Source organism: Volvox carteri (genome assembly GCF_000143455.1).
Source record: "Volvox carteri f. nagariensis unplaced genomic scaffold VOLCAscaffold_29, whole genome shotgun sequence".
Taxonomy (NCBI): domain Eukaryota; kingdom Viridiplantae; phylum Chlorophyta; class Chlorophyceae; order Chlamydomonadales; family Volvocaceae; genus Volvox; species Volvox carteri.
Genome location: NW_003307572.1, coordinates 213,330 through 233,474, shown reverse-complemented (window position 1 = coordinate 233,474; position 20,145 = coordinate 213,330). Strand labels below are relative to the sequence as shown.

General features: G+C 55.4%; 4 protein-coding genes across 4 annotated transcripts; 2 read left to right on the top strand and 2 right to left on the bottom strand.

The window, feature by feature from the left end:
* Window positions 1–300: 300 nt before the first annotated feature.
* Window positions 301–3,194, bottom strand: VOLCADRAFT_92975 (uncharacterized protein; the record flags this gene model as incomplete). Its single annotated transcript, XM_002952284.1, has 5 exons — window positions 301–332; window positions 435–453; window positions 837–1,418; window positions 1,733–1,966; window positions 3,129–3,194. 5 exons carry the CDS (start codon window positions 3,192–3,194, stop codon window positions 301–303), a joined length of 933 nt encoding a protein of 310 aa, XP_002952330.1.
* A 2,283-nt stretch (window positions 3,195–5,477) lies between these two features.
* VOLCADRAFT_92974 (uncharacterized protein) lies at window positions 5,478–7,875 on the top strand (the record flags this gene model as incomplete). Its single annotated transcript, XM_002952360.1, has 6 exons — window positions 5,478–5,574; window positions 5,879–5,960; window positions 6,053–6,084; window positions 6,559–6,893; window positions 7,303–7,459; window positions 7,787–7,875. The coding sequence occupies 6 exons, from the start codon at window positions 5,478–5,480 to the stop codon at window positions 7,873–7,875; spliced, it is 792 nt and encodes a 263-aa protein (XP_002952406.1).
* A 2,265-nt stretch (window positions 7,876–10,140) lies between these two features.
* On the bottom strand, window positions 10,141–11,379 carry VOLCADRAFT_92973 (uncharacterized protein; the record flags this gene model as incomplete). The annotated part of the gene is made up of 2 exons (XM_002952283.1): window positions 10,141–10,338; window positions 10,810–11,379. 2 exons carry the CDS (start codon window positions 11,377–11,379, stop codon window positions 10,141–10,143), a joined length of 768 nt encoding a protein of 255 aa, XP_002952329.1.
* Window positions 11,380–11,729: 350 nt separating this feature from the next.
* Window positions 11,730–15,053, top strand: VOLCADRAFT_92972 (uncharacterized protein; the record flags this gene model as incomplete). The annotated part of the gene is made up of 5 exons (XM_002952359.1): window positions 11,730–11,745; window positions 12,001–12,332; window positions 14,128–14,287; window positions 14,838–14,867; window positions 15,013–15,053. The coding sequence occupies 5 exons, from the start codon at window positions 11,730–11,732 to the stop codon at window positions 15,051–15,053; spliced, it is 579 nt and encodes a 192-aa protein (XP_002952405.1).
* Between the last annotated feature and the right edge of the window lie 5,092 nt (window positions 15,054–20,145).

The window sequence follows — 20,145 nt, the reverse complement described above, 5'->3', positions numbered from 1 at the left end:
GTACCTTTGCATGGAAGGAGACTGCTGCAGCTACTGTCGGCGCTGGAGATGTGGAATCCTTGATACGCCGTTGTCCTCGACCCACAGTCGGATGCATACACTTTGGAGACACACGTTCGCGAGGCGACCCCGCGTTTCCCCTCCTTTATGGCCCTTGCAACTCGCTTTCCAGCACGCCCAGCACCTTCTAGCCTCTCCCAAAACGTATGAGTACCGCGTCACTATTGACTGCAGGCCACATCAGAGCACCTGGTCACTAGCTGCCGCCATTGATGCACTAGCAATTCGCCCGGTTTCCGTCTACCAGCCGGGTGCGAACGCCAGGGACAACGCTGTAAGGAAAGCAATAAGGCCCAGAAGCAGTCAACCTGTCATACGGCACTCGTACGCGGCGCGTCAAGGCGCGTAGTAGACACTTAAGCAGCTGCACGGACCTGCACCGCCAATTGCCACCTGAATCAGATCAGGTCAGGAGACGGCCAGAATGTGGAGATCCGAATCGACAACGTCGGCTGTGACCGCCAAGGACTGTCTTGCTGTGTAGCCCACCTTTGCGACGAATTCTTAACTTTGTGCAATATACGCCGATGTGACAGTGATCCGCGTTTTGCCATGCCTCGCCTCTTCAACTAGGAATGGATGAGTCCTGCAACTGCGCTCGAACAAATTAGGGTGCTGCCGTGTCGATAATGGACATGTGGCAAAGCACGTTACGCTCCTGCACTAAAAGCCGCAACCTAACAGCACCAGGAAAATCCTAAGCTGGACTGCATCATCCCAACTCCTTTCATCTGCTCGTGCTAACGATCTCCGCCGCCCCGCATCGCGGACTGCACCTCCCGCCTGAGCCCCTCGAACACGGGCCCACGGGCCGCCATGGCCCCACCCGTCCCCTCGCCGCCGCCGTCGCCGCAGCTCCCAATCCCCTGCTCCAAGTCTCTCTCACCCTCTCCATGCCCCCGGCGCTCATCCCAGCCCGGTCGCAGCTGCTGCCTCAGGCTCTGACCCGCATGCACCCCTGCCTTCACCGCGCGCTTGACGCCGCTGGACAGCGCCGCTGCGGTGCCCGCGGCGGCGGCGGCGATGGCGCCACCCCCTCCTCCGCCTCCACCGCCCATTTCAGCTGCATCCGGAGCTCCCGCTGGCGCCAAGGTCGATGGCGTCTTCAGCACCGGCTGGGGCTCGTCCGGGTCGCTGCGATAGCCCCGCCGGTTTCGGTGTTCTGTGCCAGGCGGCCCGCCACAGCCGCCGTTGTTGTTGCTGCTGCTGCCGGTACCACCCCCTAGCGCCACCGACCCATGGTGTGACGTCAGCAGCGGTTGCACCGCTTGAGCCAGTCCCTCCGCAGCAAGCACCACGGGGCTGCCGCCTAGGCCGCCACCGCCAGCGGTTGTAGTACTCGCTGCGTCAGAGCCGCCCTATCCGGAATGCCAGCCAGGCAAGGGGGACAGCATCTAGTGGAGTGCCTTACCTGGGCTTCAATTATGAAAGAAGCGCAATGTGGCCACCACAGCGCCATGCCTCACAGAGGCGTCATGCGATGATGCTCAGCAGCTGGCTCCGGGGACGCGTGTGCGCGTGGGTGTGTTGGCTCACTGGCAAGGTACGGTCCTTCGTGACATAACAATCCTAGGCCATGTCCCTGTTGTGGCCCTACACCCCTTCCAACGGACAACAACGCGCCGAAAGCCACAGCGCAGGCGTGACGCGTACTTCCCACACGCGCTCCCACCTGTTCCGGCTCTCCGAGCAGCCGCCGTGCCGCAGCGTGCTGCAGCGGCTTCATAACCCATAGAGTCGGTTTCCACAGCCAGCGGGTCCGGCGGGCGGCTTTGGCGCCCAGCCGCGACGCGCGGACCGCGCCGTGCGCTACCGCAGGGGCCGAGGCCGACACCTGCTGGACGGCTGCGCGGGTGGTCTCCGCCACGACCTGGAAGTCTTCTAAATAAGGCCGCGGGTCTTGAAGCTGTGCGGCGAGTGCGAGGTCAGAGGACCGCAATCAGAGGGCCGGACGGCGAAACAGGCGTCAGGGTACGGTGCGAGAGCACAGAGAACAAACGAACCTAAAGAGACTAATGATGGAATCATAACGAACCATCTAAGGTGGCGAAGAGCGGAAGGCGGAAGATTGATAACCCTGCACAACTTCAAACTCTTTTGCTTTTCCAACCGAGCCGTCGAGCGGACAGTAGGAGGCGATTGGGGAGCAGAGGAAGCAGAGGACGAACACATTTGTCACAACCGGGACCTTTGCCGGCGAAGGGCGGACGAAAACTAGTCGTCGCCGAGTCTGGCGGAGGGAAAAATATATAAATAGAAATGGAGAGCGAAAGACCGGTGCGGACGAGCAGCAGGAAATAGGCGGATGGAGGGGACAGCTTTCAGACAATTGGGGTTGCGCTTTTTTGCGACTTCTGGATCTTAACTACCTTCGCTGTGGCGGATCCGGCAACTAATGACCTTTACCGCCCTTTCTTCGCCCTTTCCATCACACAAACGCATTCGGGACATCCGGTTTAAGGGTGGGGTCCGCATCCCTAGCAGTAACCAAATAGCGGTGGCATCCTAGCGTAGGACAGCTGGCGGAAAGGTGCATGTTGGATCAGATAAGCGGTAAGAGGTTTGAAGGCAGGTGAGAGTGCATGTGGCCGAATTGTGGCAATGCGCCGAGGAGCAAATTGTCCCACGCCCCGGGCGATGCGATGTGGGTTGCATAAGATGCTTTGCAGGTGCGGTACTGACGCGGTGTCAGGCCGCCCCTGTCAATCCGTTGCAACCCGGGCCGGCTAGTGCGTTCTGGCGTCTGGGGGCATAAGTGGAGAGGTACGGCATGGGCGGCATGTAGTGGTTGTACGACCGCGGGCAATCATGCTCGGGTGACCCATGGGTCACTACCGTCTTTGGATAATCCAGAGCCCGGTGGCCGCGGGTGTCTCGGGTGTCTCTGCGGCCAGGTGGGAATCACTATGTACAGGTTTCGTAACGCGAGCCGTTTCAGTCGTCTTTGAGGCGTCACAGATGAAGCGCCTTCCTGCTTGGCTGCGTCAGAGTTGATGTATCGCGCACTGCTAGAGGTTCTCCTGGATTGGCTTGATGTATGTGGATGGAGGAGGTGCGCCGCAACTCACCATTGTCCCGCAAGCGAACGCGCAGGCGCAGGGCCCGAAGAAGCAGCCGCTTATAGAGATGGGCATGATGACATCTGCGGTCCAGCTGAGCTGGCGGAGGACCAGCCTTCCTTTGGCACCGAACCGCGCTTTACAGTTACTGTATCGTCTACAGTTCTCAGCGTGTTAAGCTTCGGAGGGTCTTCAGTCGGTGAGAGCGGCATTACTAAGACGGAAAGTGAGGAAGAGCTGCCGATCGCATTTCCTGCTCTTCCTCACTTCGACTTCAGTCAGCGTAACGGAAATCTACGTCACGGCCAACGTACTTTGGACCCTCTCAATGCTCTCCTAAATAAATGAGCGCAAAATGTTTAGCTGACATTGATAAAACAGGGCTTGTGCCTTGTTGCTTCCAGAGAACAACGCCTTAGGCGCCGCCTAGGAGTCCTGCGGGCCATTGCTGGCTTCACCTTCGGGTGCAGGGAGCATCGGTGATTCTATATCCTCTACCCATCGAAACCTCATTCTTTAATTGGATGTGACTATTTGAAAAGCTCTTGGCGGCGGCTGAAGGACGCCGCGAAACTGCTGAAGTGCGCCGGAGCATCCCCGGATTGCCCGTATGCGCCGCTAAAACTCTTTGGCGTCCTTTCGTCTCCGCCCGCGCAAGTCAACACTGCGCTAGGCCATGCTCTGGCCCATCCGTTGGTACGAATTATAATGCTTGGGGGTCCATTCGGCCGCCATGGTCAGCGAACAGGCATAGTGACTTTAGTTTGATTTGCACATTTTCCAGCTTCGCCGAAGCTGACACCCTGCTTGCGCAAGACCCGGCAGGAACCAGCTCGTATGCAAGAGCACTACTTCCCGCTTCTCGACCCGAGTAATTGATATTTTGGCCATGGAATAATATAAATAAGTCTACTACTAGTTGCGTGCATGAGGTGGCCACATCCAAATGAACGACTGGTCGTGTCCTCGCGGATAGAACAGCGGCGCGCACTGCAAGTTGGAATCATAGGAATAATAGAGGAATGGCTACCCTGGTTGTGGTCTGCAATGCCCCCAACATCGTCTGTCGCAAGCAGCCGCGACCTGCTACAGTTGCAAGACTTAATTTGCGAAAAGAATCTGTAACGACGGCAGAATTCGTACCGACTTCACGCAGTTCGCAGGCACATTTTGTGCGCCACCTATCGTATAATGTCCTGAGGCAGCTGCGTAATAATATAGCTGATAAGTGATTACTTGTTGGTGGTGGTTGCCCGCAAGATTTGGAGACATTTTGTTTTGCAAGGAAATGGCAGCAGCAGTTGCGCGGTGTGTAATTGTGCATCCTTCTAGGAACTGCCATGTTGTCCTGAAAACAGCAGGGCACCTGAAAACAACTGGCTGGGAAGAAGTTGGATGGAGGTCCGTTGTGATAACGTATAACGGACAAGTCAAGTGCACTGCAGTCAATGCCATTACCACCTGAAACCTTTGCCAATAGCTTGTTGTCAATACTCTGAGCCTACCCATTAAGAATGCACATTTGCACCCGACAATTGCACACAAGAATTTGTACAGACAAATCCACTTTTAGGCAACGCAGCCCTGCACAGTCGTTGGGTGGAAATAAATTAATAAACTGCAAAAACGACCAGTCCGATGCGGGCAGGTGTTACGCGGTTACTCCTACGCCTTTAACCTTGTAACGTGAGCGTTCTTGGCAGCCGAGACCACGGTAGCTAGCTACAAGGGGGAATTCAATCCCCACGGAAAAACATCCCCGTTGTTGCATTAGGCACTGAAGTATCATTTCGACAAGACACGCATATATGTCGTCAGCACGTTGTTAGCGGCCCTAAGAGATGAAGGGTCGCTGCGACATCGCGATCCGTTACTTTTTACTTAAAATTCGACAAAGTGGAGACAAACAGGCTTGTGTGTTGTTCGTCCCTACAATGCAGTAATGCATAATAATAGGCATATATATAATCATGCCCCGAGTATTCGCTATGTCAGTCTCAGGAGCCAAATCCTGAATTCTCCGTAGTTCTGCTCCCCCGCTGCTACATCGCCGGCGCCTGCTTAGTCGATACCTATACGTTATTACACCTGCTACCCAAATAGTTCTCCTTGAATTTAGTTTAGCTGTGGGCCGCATACTAGGACTGTGACTAACAGTGGTGGTTAAAGTTAGGCGTGGTTGGCTTCCTTCGTCCAGCAGGCGCTGGTAAGGTACGTCCGGGTCAGGCGGCAGGTCTGACTGTCCGCTTCAAAAACATAACGTATTTACCTGTTTGAATTTAATGAACAAAACAAGCTTTACTCATTTTTGTTAAGCCTTACGCTCACTTCTTCCATAGCCGACGACGCCTTAGCAAAATGTTGCAACTCGGTGCCAGCACCGTTATCCTTTTGTTTTTATGCCTTCAACCGCTTATTGTTTTCATTACAGCAGCCGGCGCGCAGACACCTGAAGGTGAGGTGATGGGCTGCCTGAAGTCGGTGGGCAGGCTGTCTCAGGCTGTCCGTTTCGTCAGTCTCCAACAGCGGCGGGCTCCCGCAAGGTCATCATCAGAAGCCAGAATTGCTAAGTGATTTTAAGACTGAGTCGATTTTGTAGTAGAGCAACGTTGTCGCAGCAGCGGAGCGGCCAATCGCTGCGGCCCCATGTTAAAGGAACCCCTTCTCCTTGCAGGGCCTGGGCTCCCAAGCCGCCGCAAACTTCTATTAGCCCAACAGCCACTAGGGGCGGCCGCCACGGGGGGATCTCCCCCGCGCAGGTCATCAGCGTCTTCCGCCCCAGCACAGCCACCGCGCCACCTTCCAGCTGCGAGCCCTCCATCCTCTCCCAATGCACCCACGGTGCCGCCACGTCCCAGGCCCTCCCCACCATCTCCGAGGCCGCCCTCACCCGAGCCACCCTCACCTCGTCCTGCCCCACCGACCCTCCCTAGCCAGCCCTCGGGAATCTTCTCTGCGTTTGCCGGTCAGTAATGAACCGCTCGTGAGTGAACGCAGCTGCCCTGTGTCCCGAATACCTGCTGTGATGCCAAGAGGTCCAGCCATCATAGCACCTACTGCGTTTGCTTGCTTGTCGCTCGTGTGCTATCGTTGGCAAGCTCGGCTCCGTCCTCTGCCGTCTACGCATGCCGCGTTGCAACAAAACGTCCTTTTCTAGTTCGCTCGCACTTGGGACGACCCCGGGCCTTCTCCTCGTTGTAGCATATCGTATCATACGCAGCTCCGGATGTCGTGGGAGGTGGACTCGTCGAAAGGCGGAGGGGAAGGGGATATGGGAAGTTGGAGAGCTTTCACAGACGGGTGCTGCCAACTCTCAAAACGGACCTCGATGGTTCTTGATCGGCATTGCCGGGGCCCAAAGCGTCCCGCGACCCCGTTGCCAAATGCTCGCGCTCAACCCTGCCCTTCTTACGGTTGCCCCCTCCTTCCCGTTTGATAGGTGGGATGTGCAGCGACCCACGGGACGTTCTGACTCGCACCAACGCATACCGGCTGCAGCATCGAGTGCCACCGCTCATGTGGGATGTGGGCCTGGCGCAAACGGCCCAGGCCTGGGCGGACAGGCTAGCCGCGAGAGGCTGCGCTCAGGACCATGACCTCAGCGTCGAAGTGGGCGAGAACATATTTGTCGAACAGCGTTATCCGCCGCCCGACGCCACTTGTGCCGGAGCTGTAGATGCCTGGTACAGCGAACGCCCGGCGTTTGACTTCAGTAATAAGGACCGCCTGTACACGGACAACAGAGAGAGCGGCGCGTTCCACTTCACCCAGCTGGTGAGCATCTTTTCGCCTTCCGGGCGTTTGGACTGTGTGCCTTGGCGCTGGTTTCACTGAACGAGGACGGCTTACCTGGTGGTGCAGGTGCACTGTTGGGGTAATTAATCCATAGATCAGGTTTTGTGGCGGGCGGTGAAGTGGCGATGCAATGGCAAATCACTTGACATGTACGGCGCCCAGTTCACGCCGACGGCCGGGCTCTGCATGTTTCGCACCTGCTGTTGGGGATGCGGTTGCCGTGAGCACTTAGGGATGCATGTTGTTCCCTTCAGTTCGATGACACTCACGCTACTGCGCATCGCTGGGCGTTCCCTACACTTGCTCCGTCCGGTTCCCGTTCTGTTGCTATTCCCTCCCGCGCCATCCCGCCTCTCGTCCGTGGACCCATTGTCGCCTCACCCTTCAGATCTGGCTCAGCAGCAGCCGCCTTGGCTGTGGCATGGCCAGGGCGACTATCGAAGTGGACTTTGGCCGTTTTAAGTCCATGGGCGGCTGCAAGGTCGTCGTATGCCGATACCTAGCACCGGGCAACACTGTGAACGATAAAGTCTTCAAAGGAAATGGTGGGTTCAACAGGAAACGTTGCAATCCTAAACCCTTCGTTGTGAATTGGATGGATTGCGACCGTCAACGAATGTCAGGGCACCCACCCATCCAGTTGCGCTAATCTAGCGGCTTGTGGGCACTACCCCGTTCTGTTAGCCCTCATGACCCTAAAACCCCAATGAAGGGTGCGGCGCAAGGGATTCCACCCGTCTCATTTAGACAGTTCTTCACAGCATGCGCAATCCCAACTTCAAAGGGCTCCTTGGTTGTTCCAATAACTACCTTTTGTACACAAACGCTTTTGCCTTGTTTTTACCGGCACGCTCTGTTTTTACCATTCGCAGTCTTTGATGCCGTTCCCCCCGTGGCGCCAGCATCTGCGGTGCAGCAGTCACCGTCGCCCATCTCGTCACCACGCCGCTTCTTGCGGTGAAGGGATGGCAACATTCTGAGTCTCGTTGGTAAACGCCTGGACAAACGGTTTTGCCCATTAAAAGTTTTGTCCAGTATTTATGAATTGAAAAGTGGAAGCAGATGTAGATTAGGGCTCGGAAAGTCTGTTTGGAAGGCATCGGCATTCAAAGTTTGAAAAGCGTACGGAAACCGTACCCAGAGCGAGCGAGCCGAAATTTGTGAGAGCATAGAGCACTTGCCGAATGGTTTGGCCTGATATGTCAACGCTGAGAGTGTCTTGTTTTGTCGGTGTCGGTGTCGAAGAGGGTGTGGGCTTGCGCAGGTGTTACCCTGCCTTGCGGTGTTGTTGAAGTGTTTCAAGAGTTATGCAAACCTTCCATTTTATGGTCGTTTTAGGTTTTTCGAGTGTCAGGTCGTCGTTGTTTTGCGGTTATCTGGGGCTGCCTGACGCGCACACGCTGCTGCCGTTTTTAGATTGTCTGGAGCGGGGTGCAGGTAAATCGAGAAGGTTCGAGTTGAGGGTTCGACGTCCTTCACTCCGCAAGTTGCTGCATTGCTAGATGTTAAGCAACTTGTTATTCAGCTTGTATGTTGTACTTTCCGTTCGCGGGCACTGTAGGAGTTTCCGGGCCCCTCATTGCGATGCGTCGCTTGGCGTGCAGGTCATAGCTAATAGGGGCTAATGTCGTGATTTTTATGATCTCGATCTTTTAAGGTAATTACTCTTGGCGACGGAAACGAAATGGCTTCAAACTTCTTTATTGCTAAGAGAGACGACAAATCGTGCGCTTCTCGAGAAGCTCACAACTCTGTAAAAAAAAGCGCATGACGTGCTCCCGAATACGACACGTATGGCTGTTCTGCACAATCAACCCAGCAAGTTCCGCCTGTAGCTCCGAAAGAGTAAGTTGCAATGGGTCCGACGGGATAAACCAGCCCCAAGGTTGCGGCTCAACGGCAGTCCCATATGTCGTTGTCGGGCTATGTAAGCAGGTCGGTCGGTCGGGCCGTCCGAGAATAACAAAAGCTATTACGCCAGGCCAGGCCAGCCTGGTCAGCTGATAAGGTTCTGCGAAGTACAGCTGCTGATTAGGTCCAAATAATCTCCGTTGACAAGTTGTAAGTTCTGCTATGGTTGCATGGTTGCTTATTTTATTAATTGCAGTCAATTCATAGGATCAGGATTCGCCGAGGATGCTGCCATGGATCCGCCTCGCGTGCCTCGCTCATGCAGCTCTGGTACGTAAATAAAACGTTTATTGCTAGCACTCATGCTTGAGCCGAAGATAACGACATCGCGCCCCTGCCCGTCTACACTATGCTACATCCAACCGTTGTTAGTGCTCTTGAATGGCCGTACATGCCTTTTATTCCCCCAGCTGAGTTCAAACCGGAACTGCCACTTTGAACGTTTCGTATACATCTATGTTTATCAGATCGCGTGCATTACAAAAGTTTCGTATCCCTGTGATACCGTTCATGGAAACGTTTCGCGCCCACTCCCTTCGCCTGCACCCTTAAAACCATTTTGTTTATAATCATAGCGGCTTCCATTAACCCATTCAAGTACTCATCTCATAAAAGTCTATGAAAAAAGAATGGCCCAAATATGTATCGTCTTACTTTGGTTGTTGACAATTTTGAGCCTAGCGACAGCAGAACGTAATGGGGCAAACTCTGTTAAGCTACTGTCGAGATGTATCGCTGGTAGGAAATTTATTTTTTCACTCGAAGTAGATTGCATTTGGGGTAGAGTCTGCCGCCCGTCTCTATCCGTCGTTAAACCCGGAGGCCAATGACCGGAAGGGCTGCGATGCACTGGTGACGATTGCTTACCGAACCGAGTAAAGCCAACTATTGTTTTATGTCCTTACAGAAGCTTCAAGCACCGGCTGCTGGGTTCAGCGTCACCAAGCGCGGCGCCTGCTGCAGACCCGCCCCTCGGCGCTACCAGCGATTTCTCCCAGCAGTGCAAACGATACCAACGTCCCTAACGGCCCTGGAGGAGGAGCTCGGAGGCCGCCGGCCAGCTCACCTGCACCGCCTCCTCCAGCATCCGCTCGCCAGGTGTCCCCCCGCAAAACTCTACAGGTCGCGTATCAGGTGGCCCGTCCTTCGCCACCCTCTCGACCCTCGTACCCAAGACCTCGCCGTCCCTACCTATCGCCTCCAAGTCCTCCACCCCCCCTCACACCACCACCGCTGTGGCCCACCCCGTTTCCATCTTCGTCCCCACCGCCGCCAAACCCAAGTCCTCCATCTCCCCAGGCTCCCTCACAAACCACTAAGCCGAGCCCGCACTCATCACAGCCCTGGCCGCGATTGCCGCCTCGACTTCGACCGTCGCCCAAGCCTCCGCGGCTGCCGCCGCCGCAACGCCCGCCGCCGCAAGCAATGCCGCCACCGCCTCCCTACCCGCCACCCGGCCATCCCCCACCCTCACCGCCAGCACCGCCGCATCTGCCGCAAGCACCCCGGCCACCTGTCGCAGTCGCGCCGCTCGGCCCTAGATCTATTCCGGGGCTTCCGAAGCTGCCGGAGGGGCCGATTGCTCCAGCGCCTCGGCCCCGGTCTCCGCCGCGCGCTCGCCCACCGCCCAAGCCGCAACGGCAACCACCGTCACGACCACAGCCATCACCACTGCAGCCACAACCCAGCGCCACCTCACCGGCCCCACCCCCATTAACGCCCAGCCCTCCCCCAACCCCACCGCCGCTAACTCCCCAACTTCCGCCTAGCCCACCTTCTTCGCCGCCGTCGCCGACGCCCTCCAGGCCACGTGCGCCACCATCACCACGGCCACCGGCACCTAGGTCACCGATAATCAGAAGGCCGCCTCGTCCACGGCTGCCGCCTCCGCCGTCGCCTCCCCAGCCGTCACCCCCGCCGCCGTCGCCATCACCGCCGTCGCCACCTCCGCCGTCGCCATCGCCACCATCGCCACCTCTGCCACCACTTCGGCGGTCACCATCGCCACGCCTGCTTCGGCCATCCCCACCACCGCCGTCGTCACCGCCGCCACCGCCTCTTCGGCCGCTCCCACGGCCGCCGTCGCCACCGCGTCCGCCTCCACCGTCGCCATCTCCGCCGCCTCCGCCTCCACCGTCGCCATCTCCGCCGCCACCGCCTCTTCGGCCGCTCCCACGGCCGCCATCTCCGCCACGTCCGCCTCCATCGTCGCCATCTCCGCCGCCTCCGCCTCCACCGTCGCCATCTCCGCCGTCGCCGCCTCCACCGTCGCCATCTCCGCCGTCGCCGCCTCCACCGCCGCCATCTCCGCCGCCTTCGCCTCCACCGCCGCCATCTCCGCCGCCTCCGCCTCCACCGCCGCCATCTCCGCCGCCTCCGCCTCCACCGTCGCCATCTCCGCCATCGCCATCTCCGCCGTCGCCTCCGCCGCCACCGCCTCTTCGGCGGTCACCGTCGCCGCCTCCGCCACCGCCGCCGTCGCCGCCTCCGCCACCGCCGCCGTCGCCGCCTCCGCCACCGCCGCCGTCGCCCCCTCTGCCAGCGCCGCCGTCATCCCCACCGCCTCCGCCTCTTAGGCGATTACCATCGCCGCCGCCGCCGTCGCCGTCTCCGCGGTCGCCGCCACCACCCCCAACATCACCGCCGCCGACGGCGCCTTCATCTGATGAAACTGTCGCTTCTTTGTCGCCCTCCCAATACCGTAAGCGCTGCCACAGACTAACCAACTGAAGCGACACTGCCGTATATTGTCGCAACCATTGAGCTCAAATCAAGCCGTGCTAGCTGCCGTGAATAAAGCTAGCTGGGAGAAAGGGCGCATGCAACGTCTGTGCAACGGGCCGCTGAAGGTACCGCTGGCCCCACACGCTGCCAATCCCCGTCACGTCTCCCTCCTGCCTACCTATGTGGCCGTGTGTGCGTGTGTGTGTGTGTCCTTTAGTTTGGCTCGGCCTTGTGCAGTGCCTGTGATTCCTGCTTTGCGGTTCGCTCCGCAAACGATTGCCCCTCCTCCCCTCCTAACGCATGCCGGTCCTGGTCCCTTTCTACGAATTTTACCCTTCACCCTTTTCCCCTCTCCCCTCCCGCCACACGCTTGGCCCCATAATCCTGATCCTACCTCCCCCCCTCTGCCACTTCCGCACCCCACATTGATCTTCCCGTTCCGCGGGCCCAGTCGGCGGCTGTAGCGACCCCGAGGGCGCTCTGGCGGCAACCAACGCCCTGCGCGCGCAACACGGCGTCCCGCCCCTCACGTGGGACAACGGCCTGGCTCTGGAGTCCGCAGCCTGGGCCTTCAAGCTGGCACAGCGTGGATGCGCCAAGGACCACGATTACAGCGTCGTCGTGGGGGAGAACATCTTCACGGTGACAGAATTGCCACCACCGGATAAGACTTGCACTCCCGCTGTACATGGGTGGTATAGCGAGATTTCAGAGTACAACTTCACGACAAGCGCGCCGTTCACGGTTAATCATGACGACGGTGTTGGCCATTTCACGCAACTGGTAAGGCACGTGCGTGTGGATGTATGTCTGTTTGCACGTATGTGGACGTGCTGTTGTTGTTGTATGCTTTTTGCAACGTACGGCACGGTTAAAACCGCTTTGTGCGTTGTGTTTCAGTTTGCGTGTAAGCCCGCTGCACATGCACGAGCCGGGCGTAATGAAGACCGGCCGAAATCCACCGGCAAATGCAACCTGGGGACGCGTCTTGCAAAGATTACACGTACAAAATTATCTCCACGAGGCGATTAGGAAAACTGTTGGAGCCAAATTTGACATTCTTCACTGTTTCTTACTTTGTCTTTTGCGCTCTCTAATTTAAAGTCACCCTTTTGACACATCCTAGGAAGCTTTGTGCCTTCATAAACCTGTACAAGCCTTGTATACTTGCGTGCGGAAAGGGGCCCCACCCCATGGCCGTTTATTCCCCAACTCCTCCGCTTACATAGTCACTTTCTCCGGTCGGGGGTGGTGACTCGCTAGACTCCCAAGCGACGCGGAGAGCAGTCAGGCGACGCCGGGTGTGTGTTTTCATGCTGGCGTGTGAGCCGGCTGGGATGGGGGGGCTCGGTGTGGAGAGGTCTCGCACAGACAGGGGCCAGGCACCTACGGCAGGGGACCGGGTGGAGTAAGTCAATGCCCGCGTGCGGTGCCCATATTACCCTTCCTAAAGTGCGAGGCTCTCGAGGCGCGAAAGCTTTTGCCTTCATAAATATGTCTGTGCTGCCGGGAGGAGATAAGAACTGTGAACAATAAGATGGATATGGAAAATCGAATTATAAAAATTAGCATTCCTCTGAAAGCGAAGAGTACTTCGACTTGGTGGACTGCCTGAAGTGTCCGGTCCGACAATTCGACTGTACGGCAAGGGGGCGGTCAGTCAGTGGGACCCAGTCCTAGGCCTGGGAGCTTTTCTTCGATCGGTCTGAGAACTTCTTGCCATTTCTTAATATCCCGCAAAAAAGGCAAACGTATTTCTCTAACCTGAAAGCGGTATAAAATTAGACTTCTAGCCGGCTTTTAGAGGAGCTATAGAAGTGTGAACCGTCTTGCGCTTGCATCCCTGGTTTGCATCCCTGGTTTGCGACCTATTTGCGTCTGTATCTATAAGTTTCTAAAACCTACGGAAGTGCGCAACGAAGGACTTCAAAACGGCATACAGAAGCAGGTGGTGGACAGACCACCAGCAGCAAGGTCCGCCCAGGCGGCGTGCTAACGCGGTTTCGTTCCGTATGAACGCCTTCGCCAAGCAAGCAAATTAACCGAATTGATTGCCAACGAACAAATGCCGTTGTGGTCAGTTAACGCGGGTCCTCTCGCCATCATTGCTGCTGCCGCTGCTGCTGCTGCTGCTGCTGGTCAATCCCAATGATCTAGGGCCCCTGTGTTGGCTGGAGCCCGCCAGCACTGGAAGGACGTTTCAAAAGTTATATCGCAGGGATGGCATGGATCTGCCCCTACTGATACGCCTGCTGACAACTGTACGCAGCACTTGTAAACTCAGCATTTATCGGTAGTTAAGGTTTGGAACCCGTGTGGCCGGCGAGATGAACCAGTTTTTCACACGCGTTTCCGTGTGACCATACGTTTTGAATATAAATCTTCCCTGCCTGGCCTGCATGGTACAGCAATTATTGTACATTCTCCGTACAGTGTCCTATTACCCGTACAGCTTGTCGTACATGGTGGTACGCCTATGGGCCCGCATCTGGTCATATCACATGACGTGGGTTATGTTATGTGCAACCCCGTAACATGTAATCCCCGTTTGCGTTACCGACTACTACCCATTTCGCAGGTGTGGAGGGCCACGACCACAATGGGCTGCGGCACAGCGGTTGTCAGTATGATGTTGGAGCTGTTTACGGGATACCGCGCCAAGGGCGGCTGCAAAGTGGTCGTATGTCGATACTTGCCGCCAGGGAACATTGCCAGCGACAAATTCTACCGGGCCAACGGTGCGTGCTAGGGGGGGAGGATTTGATGACTGACTGGAGGGAACACAATGGGGATAAAACCCTCCGGCGGTGCGGTTACAGCATGGCCGTTGCTGCAGCTGCAGCTGCTGGCTGTTGGCTGTGCTGTTTGTCGGTTCACAGTTTAGCAAACGTACGTCTCACCAGGATGGCCGTCTGCGGAACACATCGCAGCAGGTTAAAGTTCCTGCTGCTGAAATCCGGTCAAGGTTTTGGTTGGAATGTAGCGGCGACGGCTAGTTGCAAGCATGGAAAGAGAAAAGCTGCACAAAGGCATACAGGCATCGGCCTCGATCGATCTTCATCTGGCAGCTGCGAGACGCCGCGTGTGTATGTGTGTGTGGAGAAAGGGGAGAGAGAGAGAGAGAGAGAGAGAGAGTGTGAACGTTACTAGTATCTGACAGGGCCTGACACTGGCCAGGGACTGCTGCCCAGACCCAACGGAAAGACCGCCTAAGAGCTCTCCCGCGGACGGGAGAGGGGCGTGTGTGTATGTGTGTGTATGTATGTGTGTGTGTGTTTTGTGCCCCAGGGTATGTGCATATGCAGGCGTGCATGCAGGGTGAGCTCAGGAGCCAAAGAATCCTGTTGCAAGAGATTTTACTGATCGTCGATCGGTCATTGCGGACCACCCCTTGCCAGAGATCCCGGAACCAAAGTGAGTGGGTGCCGCGTGTACTCCCGCCCTCCCTTCCTGTTGTGCGCAGTGCTGCCGCTGGCTCAACCGCCGCCACCGCGGCAACCGTAGTATTCGACACATCACGTGGATACGTATCAGCACTGCCGCCAGTTAGCAGAGAAGACGCCGTGCTTTTGAGTATCGCCGACGACATGTGGCACACGCGATATTGGATGCATGCTGGTACATGTTCGAACCCCGCTCGGCGCATAGATGGGTAGGGGTATAGATGGATAGCATACTCGTTAGAAACGTGATCGTTCAGTCCTTTTAGGATCTCCTAGGTATCGAATTTTGCGTAGTTCCATGGAATTTAGACAGAACAGAGCCAATAGCCTAAGGTGATAGGGTCCTTATAGCCTGAAGCATTATTGAATACCAGGTGCATGGCAGCAGCAGCAGCAGCAGCGATAGCAGACAGCATTTTGATGGACGGTGCTGAGTGCGGCGGGCGCGGTCTATCTCACATATATATATAAACCTTAAGACGGAAAGCGACAAAGCACCCAGCTACCAGACTTTCGAACATCGCCATAACATCGGTAACATTTGATAGATAGATGATAATGTGGATTTATACTCTAGACATGTGATCCAAGCAAGGCCGAGATTGCATGGTTTCAATTTTTGTTGCGCTTCGGTGTTGTTTTTCTTATGCCAGAGCTTAAGCAAAATCACACAATGCCGGTAGAACTCATCTTTAGAACCGAGGTTGCTGCTGATTCTTGTGGCTACATAGGCACATAAGATGGCTTGAGGTGGGCAATGTGCGACTACTTGCTTTCCTGTCCTTTCATAGAAAGATGTTGAAAAATACCTGCCGGTCCCAAGATAGAGTGGGGCGAAACCGAGCACGTGGAACTGCGCGCATGGTTTCCGGATGCCCTGTAAGATTAGATAATGCATATGGTTGAACTATTTGGTAAAGTCCGCGGAGTTTTCTTTCCCGGCGGAGTAGGATGCATATAAAAGATTAGAAATGATGGAACCCTCTCATCATCCGGGCGTGTTTGTTTCTTACGGAGTGTGATTTTCCGTACATATCTTTATCCTATTAAACTTACATTGCTGTTGTCTTGGTTATCTTTCATACGTTCGTACCAGTTGCATAGAGCCCAACACCGTCACCTTCATTTTGCTGCTGTGGCCTCATTAGTCATGACCCTACGTAAGCAGGCACCATCAACTTGCTTGCGGAAGCAGCCGCCTTGGGCGACCAATTTAGGAAATAATTCATTCATGCCATTGGAGGCCTTCATTATTTTGCTTCGTCTAGCGCCCTGTCATATGGATATGGGAGTGCTGGCGTAACTTGAAGTGGAAGGGCTGGCTGTACAGGGCGGTACTTGTTCGTACTTTCCTCGCTTGGTATGGGACTTGGATCATTGCGAATTATATAATAAGGACTGCAAGGATACCGGATTGTTGTAACGTCCCCTTTGTTTTGTTGACTAGCAATGTACATTTAACTGTTCCTTTTCAAACCCTAGTGATTTCATGCTTTGTTCGGGAGAGCAACCAGCTGCAGCTGTGATGGAAGCGTGGCATGAACGTATGGTATGCATCGTGCGTTGCTTTGGCCTATTGCGCGGGATCTGTCGTTGCCTGCACATGTCTTGCCGCGATCTGCGTTTGTTAAACCTCCCCCGCTTTCCCTACGTTACGTTACGTTACGTAGCATCCACGCTAGCGGCGTTACGTCACCTGGTGTTGTAACCGCTTGCTATATATGGTCGTATGTTGTATGTTGGGAGTGTTGGCGGCGGCGGAAGTATGGAACAGTGGACAGTGTGATGGTCGGTTTTCGGGCGCCTATAAGTCGAAAAGTGCTTATAGACCATCTGTTTGAAGGCCCTATCTATTACACCGTGGCGCGGTCTACAAACTATAAAACATTTTATAGACGTATCTGCAGGGTGTGCAAGCAGTACGTCTGTTATGTGTGTGTGCGTGTGTGTGTGTGTTTGTGCGTGCGTGTGTGTGTGTGTGTGCGTGCGTGTGTGTGTGTGTGTGTTTGTGCGTGCGCGCGTGTGTGTGTGTGTGTGTGTGTGTGTGTTTGTGCGTGCGCGCGCGCGCGTGTGTGTGTGTGTGTGCGTGTGCGTGCGTGTGTGCGTGCGCGTGTGTGTGTGTGTGTGGGCTCCAGACTTACCAAGAGCTGTGTGCGGTTGCATTCCTCTGGTGCAACGAGCCCATACGAGCTGGGGGCCCAAGGGCTTGCTGAAGGCTGTAAGGAATAGATAGACACTGTAAAAACGTATAAAGGAAAAAATATTTATCCTCTTGCTGAAGAAGAAAGCGTATGTATGTTGTTACAGGGTGGTATAGCTTCACCAGCGGCCCCCTTTCCCGAGGCAGTTCCCTGCTCTCCCCTGCGAGAGGGGCACCCTAATCCATTCACCCCATCCGACTTTCACAGTGTATTCGTTGGGTTCAGCAACTCACCCACCAGCATCCAACCAAATCTAGCGGATCAACGGCGTATGTTGAACGAAACGAACTGTCCGGACTGCTACGCTGCAGCACTGCGCCTACCTGTTTTGAAACCCTCATTATTGGCCAAACACTGTTGGCCACCATCATCACATCCTTCATATTCAGATCCACATAAATCTTGACAGAAAGCCCCTGTGCATGAGCTACGTGCTGGTCACTACGAGAGTACATACTCTCCCCCCTCCACGGCTAGGAGCTCGCGAAACTTGCCGATCATCTGTTTGCGCGCGATTCAGACAGCTCCCGAAAAGACCCTTCGCAAGGATGCTATGGTCACGTTGCTTGGTGGTTCATGGCAGGGCTTCATCGAGGATGTCAGGTCCCCAGATTTCACAGCCGTAGGAGCAAGTGAAACAAACTTGTACTCCAAAGCACCTCATCCGTATGTCAGGGGCCCACAACTTACCCTTGCCTAGCTTGGCTAGCTGATAAGCCGACCATAGCACCCTTCCCTCCCGGCCTCGGTCAGGGCTGTTCGACTGGTGGAAAAGGTCTCCGGTCCGTATCCATCATTTTTAGTAACCGCTCAAAATGCACTCTCCCAAATTGCGCTCTCCCCACGCCGCCTTCGAGGGGGCAGCAAGCCTTCGTGGTCTCTCCTATAGCTGCTTCCCTGCAGAGCTGCTTCGGGTCGTGCAGAAGCACAAAATCGAGAAATACGGCGAGATCGTGTGCCGGCCCTGGCCTTTCGCTTTGCCCCGTTGTAAAGCCGTCCCACGGAGACCTCCCAAGCAGGGCCAGTTCTAGACCCATTACTCATGCGCACCCACGCGGCTACCGCGGCCTGATGTGTGGTTCCATACTCGCCACCTCGCCAGGCCGTGGTGGTCTTGACACGTGCTGCAGGGGCTTGACCAAAGGCTCTTTCCAACGTCTTTGTTAGCACCGGACTCGGGGTACACGACCCGTTGCCCACACGCTGTTATCCCGGTAGGAAGTCATCGCCATGCTAGACGCCAATGCTAAGCACATAGTGGTAATTTCGGTATTCCTACTATGAACACTTGTGGTAGGTGGGTTGTTGCTGTGCCCGTGCACGTAAACTTAGGCAATTGTACGTCTCGATTTGTGTGACGACGGCTTCCCTTAGTGGTGTTTGACAATAAACCTCGCTGCTTTTGCGGTTCTCACCAGCTGCCTTATTGCAACAACATGGCCTGGTAAAGACTTCCTGACTTGGCCCTTTGTGCCGTTGCAGCTCAAAATCAAGAGGTTATGAGCCCCGCGTGAAATACTGTGGCATTTGCTTCTGAGATTATGTTCCGGACGTGTATGGGTCACCACAGCCTTCCTGATGACGTCGTTCCATTCGATTTTCTGGACGATTCTAAGGACACCCGTGACGGTGGTTCCTCCAGGTGCTCTTTCAATGCTGTGAAGGATGTAGTGGTTAGGTACCCATGATCAACATGATAATAGGCAAAGGGTAACATTCAGTTGTGAGTCTGTGTGCACCCCATTGGTCGTGTATGTGTGTGTTGATGTCGAAGCGTATAATGACCCTCTTGAAAACAGCACCAAAATTGCTGAACCCCTGTGAAGCACTTGCAACGTACTTTTGTGAAGCACGCCATGGGAAGACATGTGCATGAGAGAGTGAGCAAGATGTCCAGAGGTTCGCTGCAATACTGTGACGGGCCAGTACGTTTGTGAGAGCCATCTCGTAATGCATGTATGCTGGGCGAAAGGGGTATGCGCAGGTCGCTTCATCGTGCAAGGTCGTGCTTGTTGAGCTAAGCTCTGTCCGCGCCTACACCTGCCATCCGCCGATCGGTACTTTCCTAAAGACGTGAAACAACACACACACACACACACACACACACACACACCGATTATATGAACATGCTACAACCCACTTCACCCACCTTTCCGGCGTCTGGACAGCTACTAGCTACTACAGTACATATGCATGACTGATCATTGCACACATTTGGAGAGTAATGATAAAAGGAAATGGGGACAACCTGCTGGCAGACTAAGCGTCGCGGAAACTACGAGCTCGAGGCTGTTGCCCAAACAGGACATTTAGATATGCACATCCTGGCAACTCAAGCGTTGCAACCCCACAACAGCTAGCTTTGCCTTGCTTTCCTAATGCAGCTCCGTCAGCAAGTTTTGAGAAAAGAAATAAACGTATGGATTGAAATACGGGGAATGCAAGTACGGCTTCGCTGGCTTGCAGCACCTTTTTGCTTGTTTTCATGTTGTTGAACATGCAACTCGCTCCAGGACTTCAATAGGCACCATCCAGATTATAAGATACATGCCACGCGATATACCTGTCTGAATATGTAGGTGTACTCCCCATGAACTGCTGCAGAGCGAGAATGAGACCGCCATCTTCCAAGTCTATATACTTGTTTCAAGCTCGCTTTCTCGTGCGTGAGGGTAGTTTGGCTCACCATCACACGTTTAGACATCCATGGGGGGGCCACCCACGCGCTAAAAAAAACGACCAGCAAATTTCTGGAATGCAACCCACCACTCCTCCCACCTCCCAGCGGTTTTCCTGCATGCTGCCAGATGGTTTCCCCTTTCCGGCCATCAATTTAGCGACCATCCACCCAATTAAGCATGCGCACCGACATGCCTCTTCTCTTCCCACCCGCCCTCCGAGCCACCCACCCAGGCAACCCTCAGTACACGCCCGCATGTCGTCCAGCAGCAG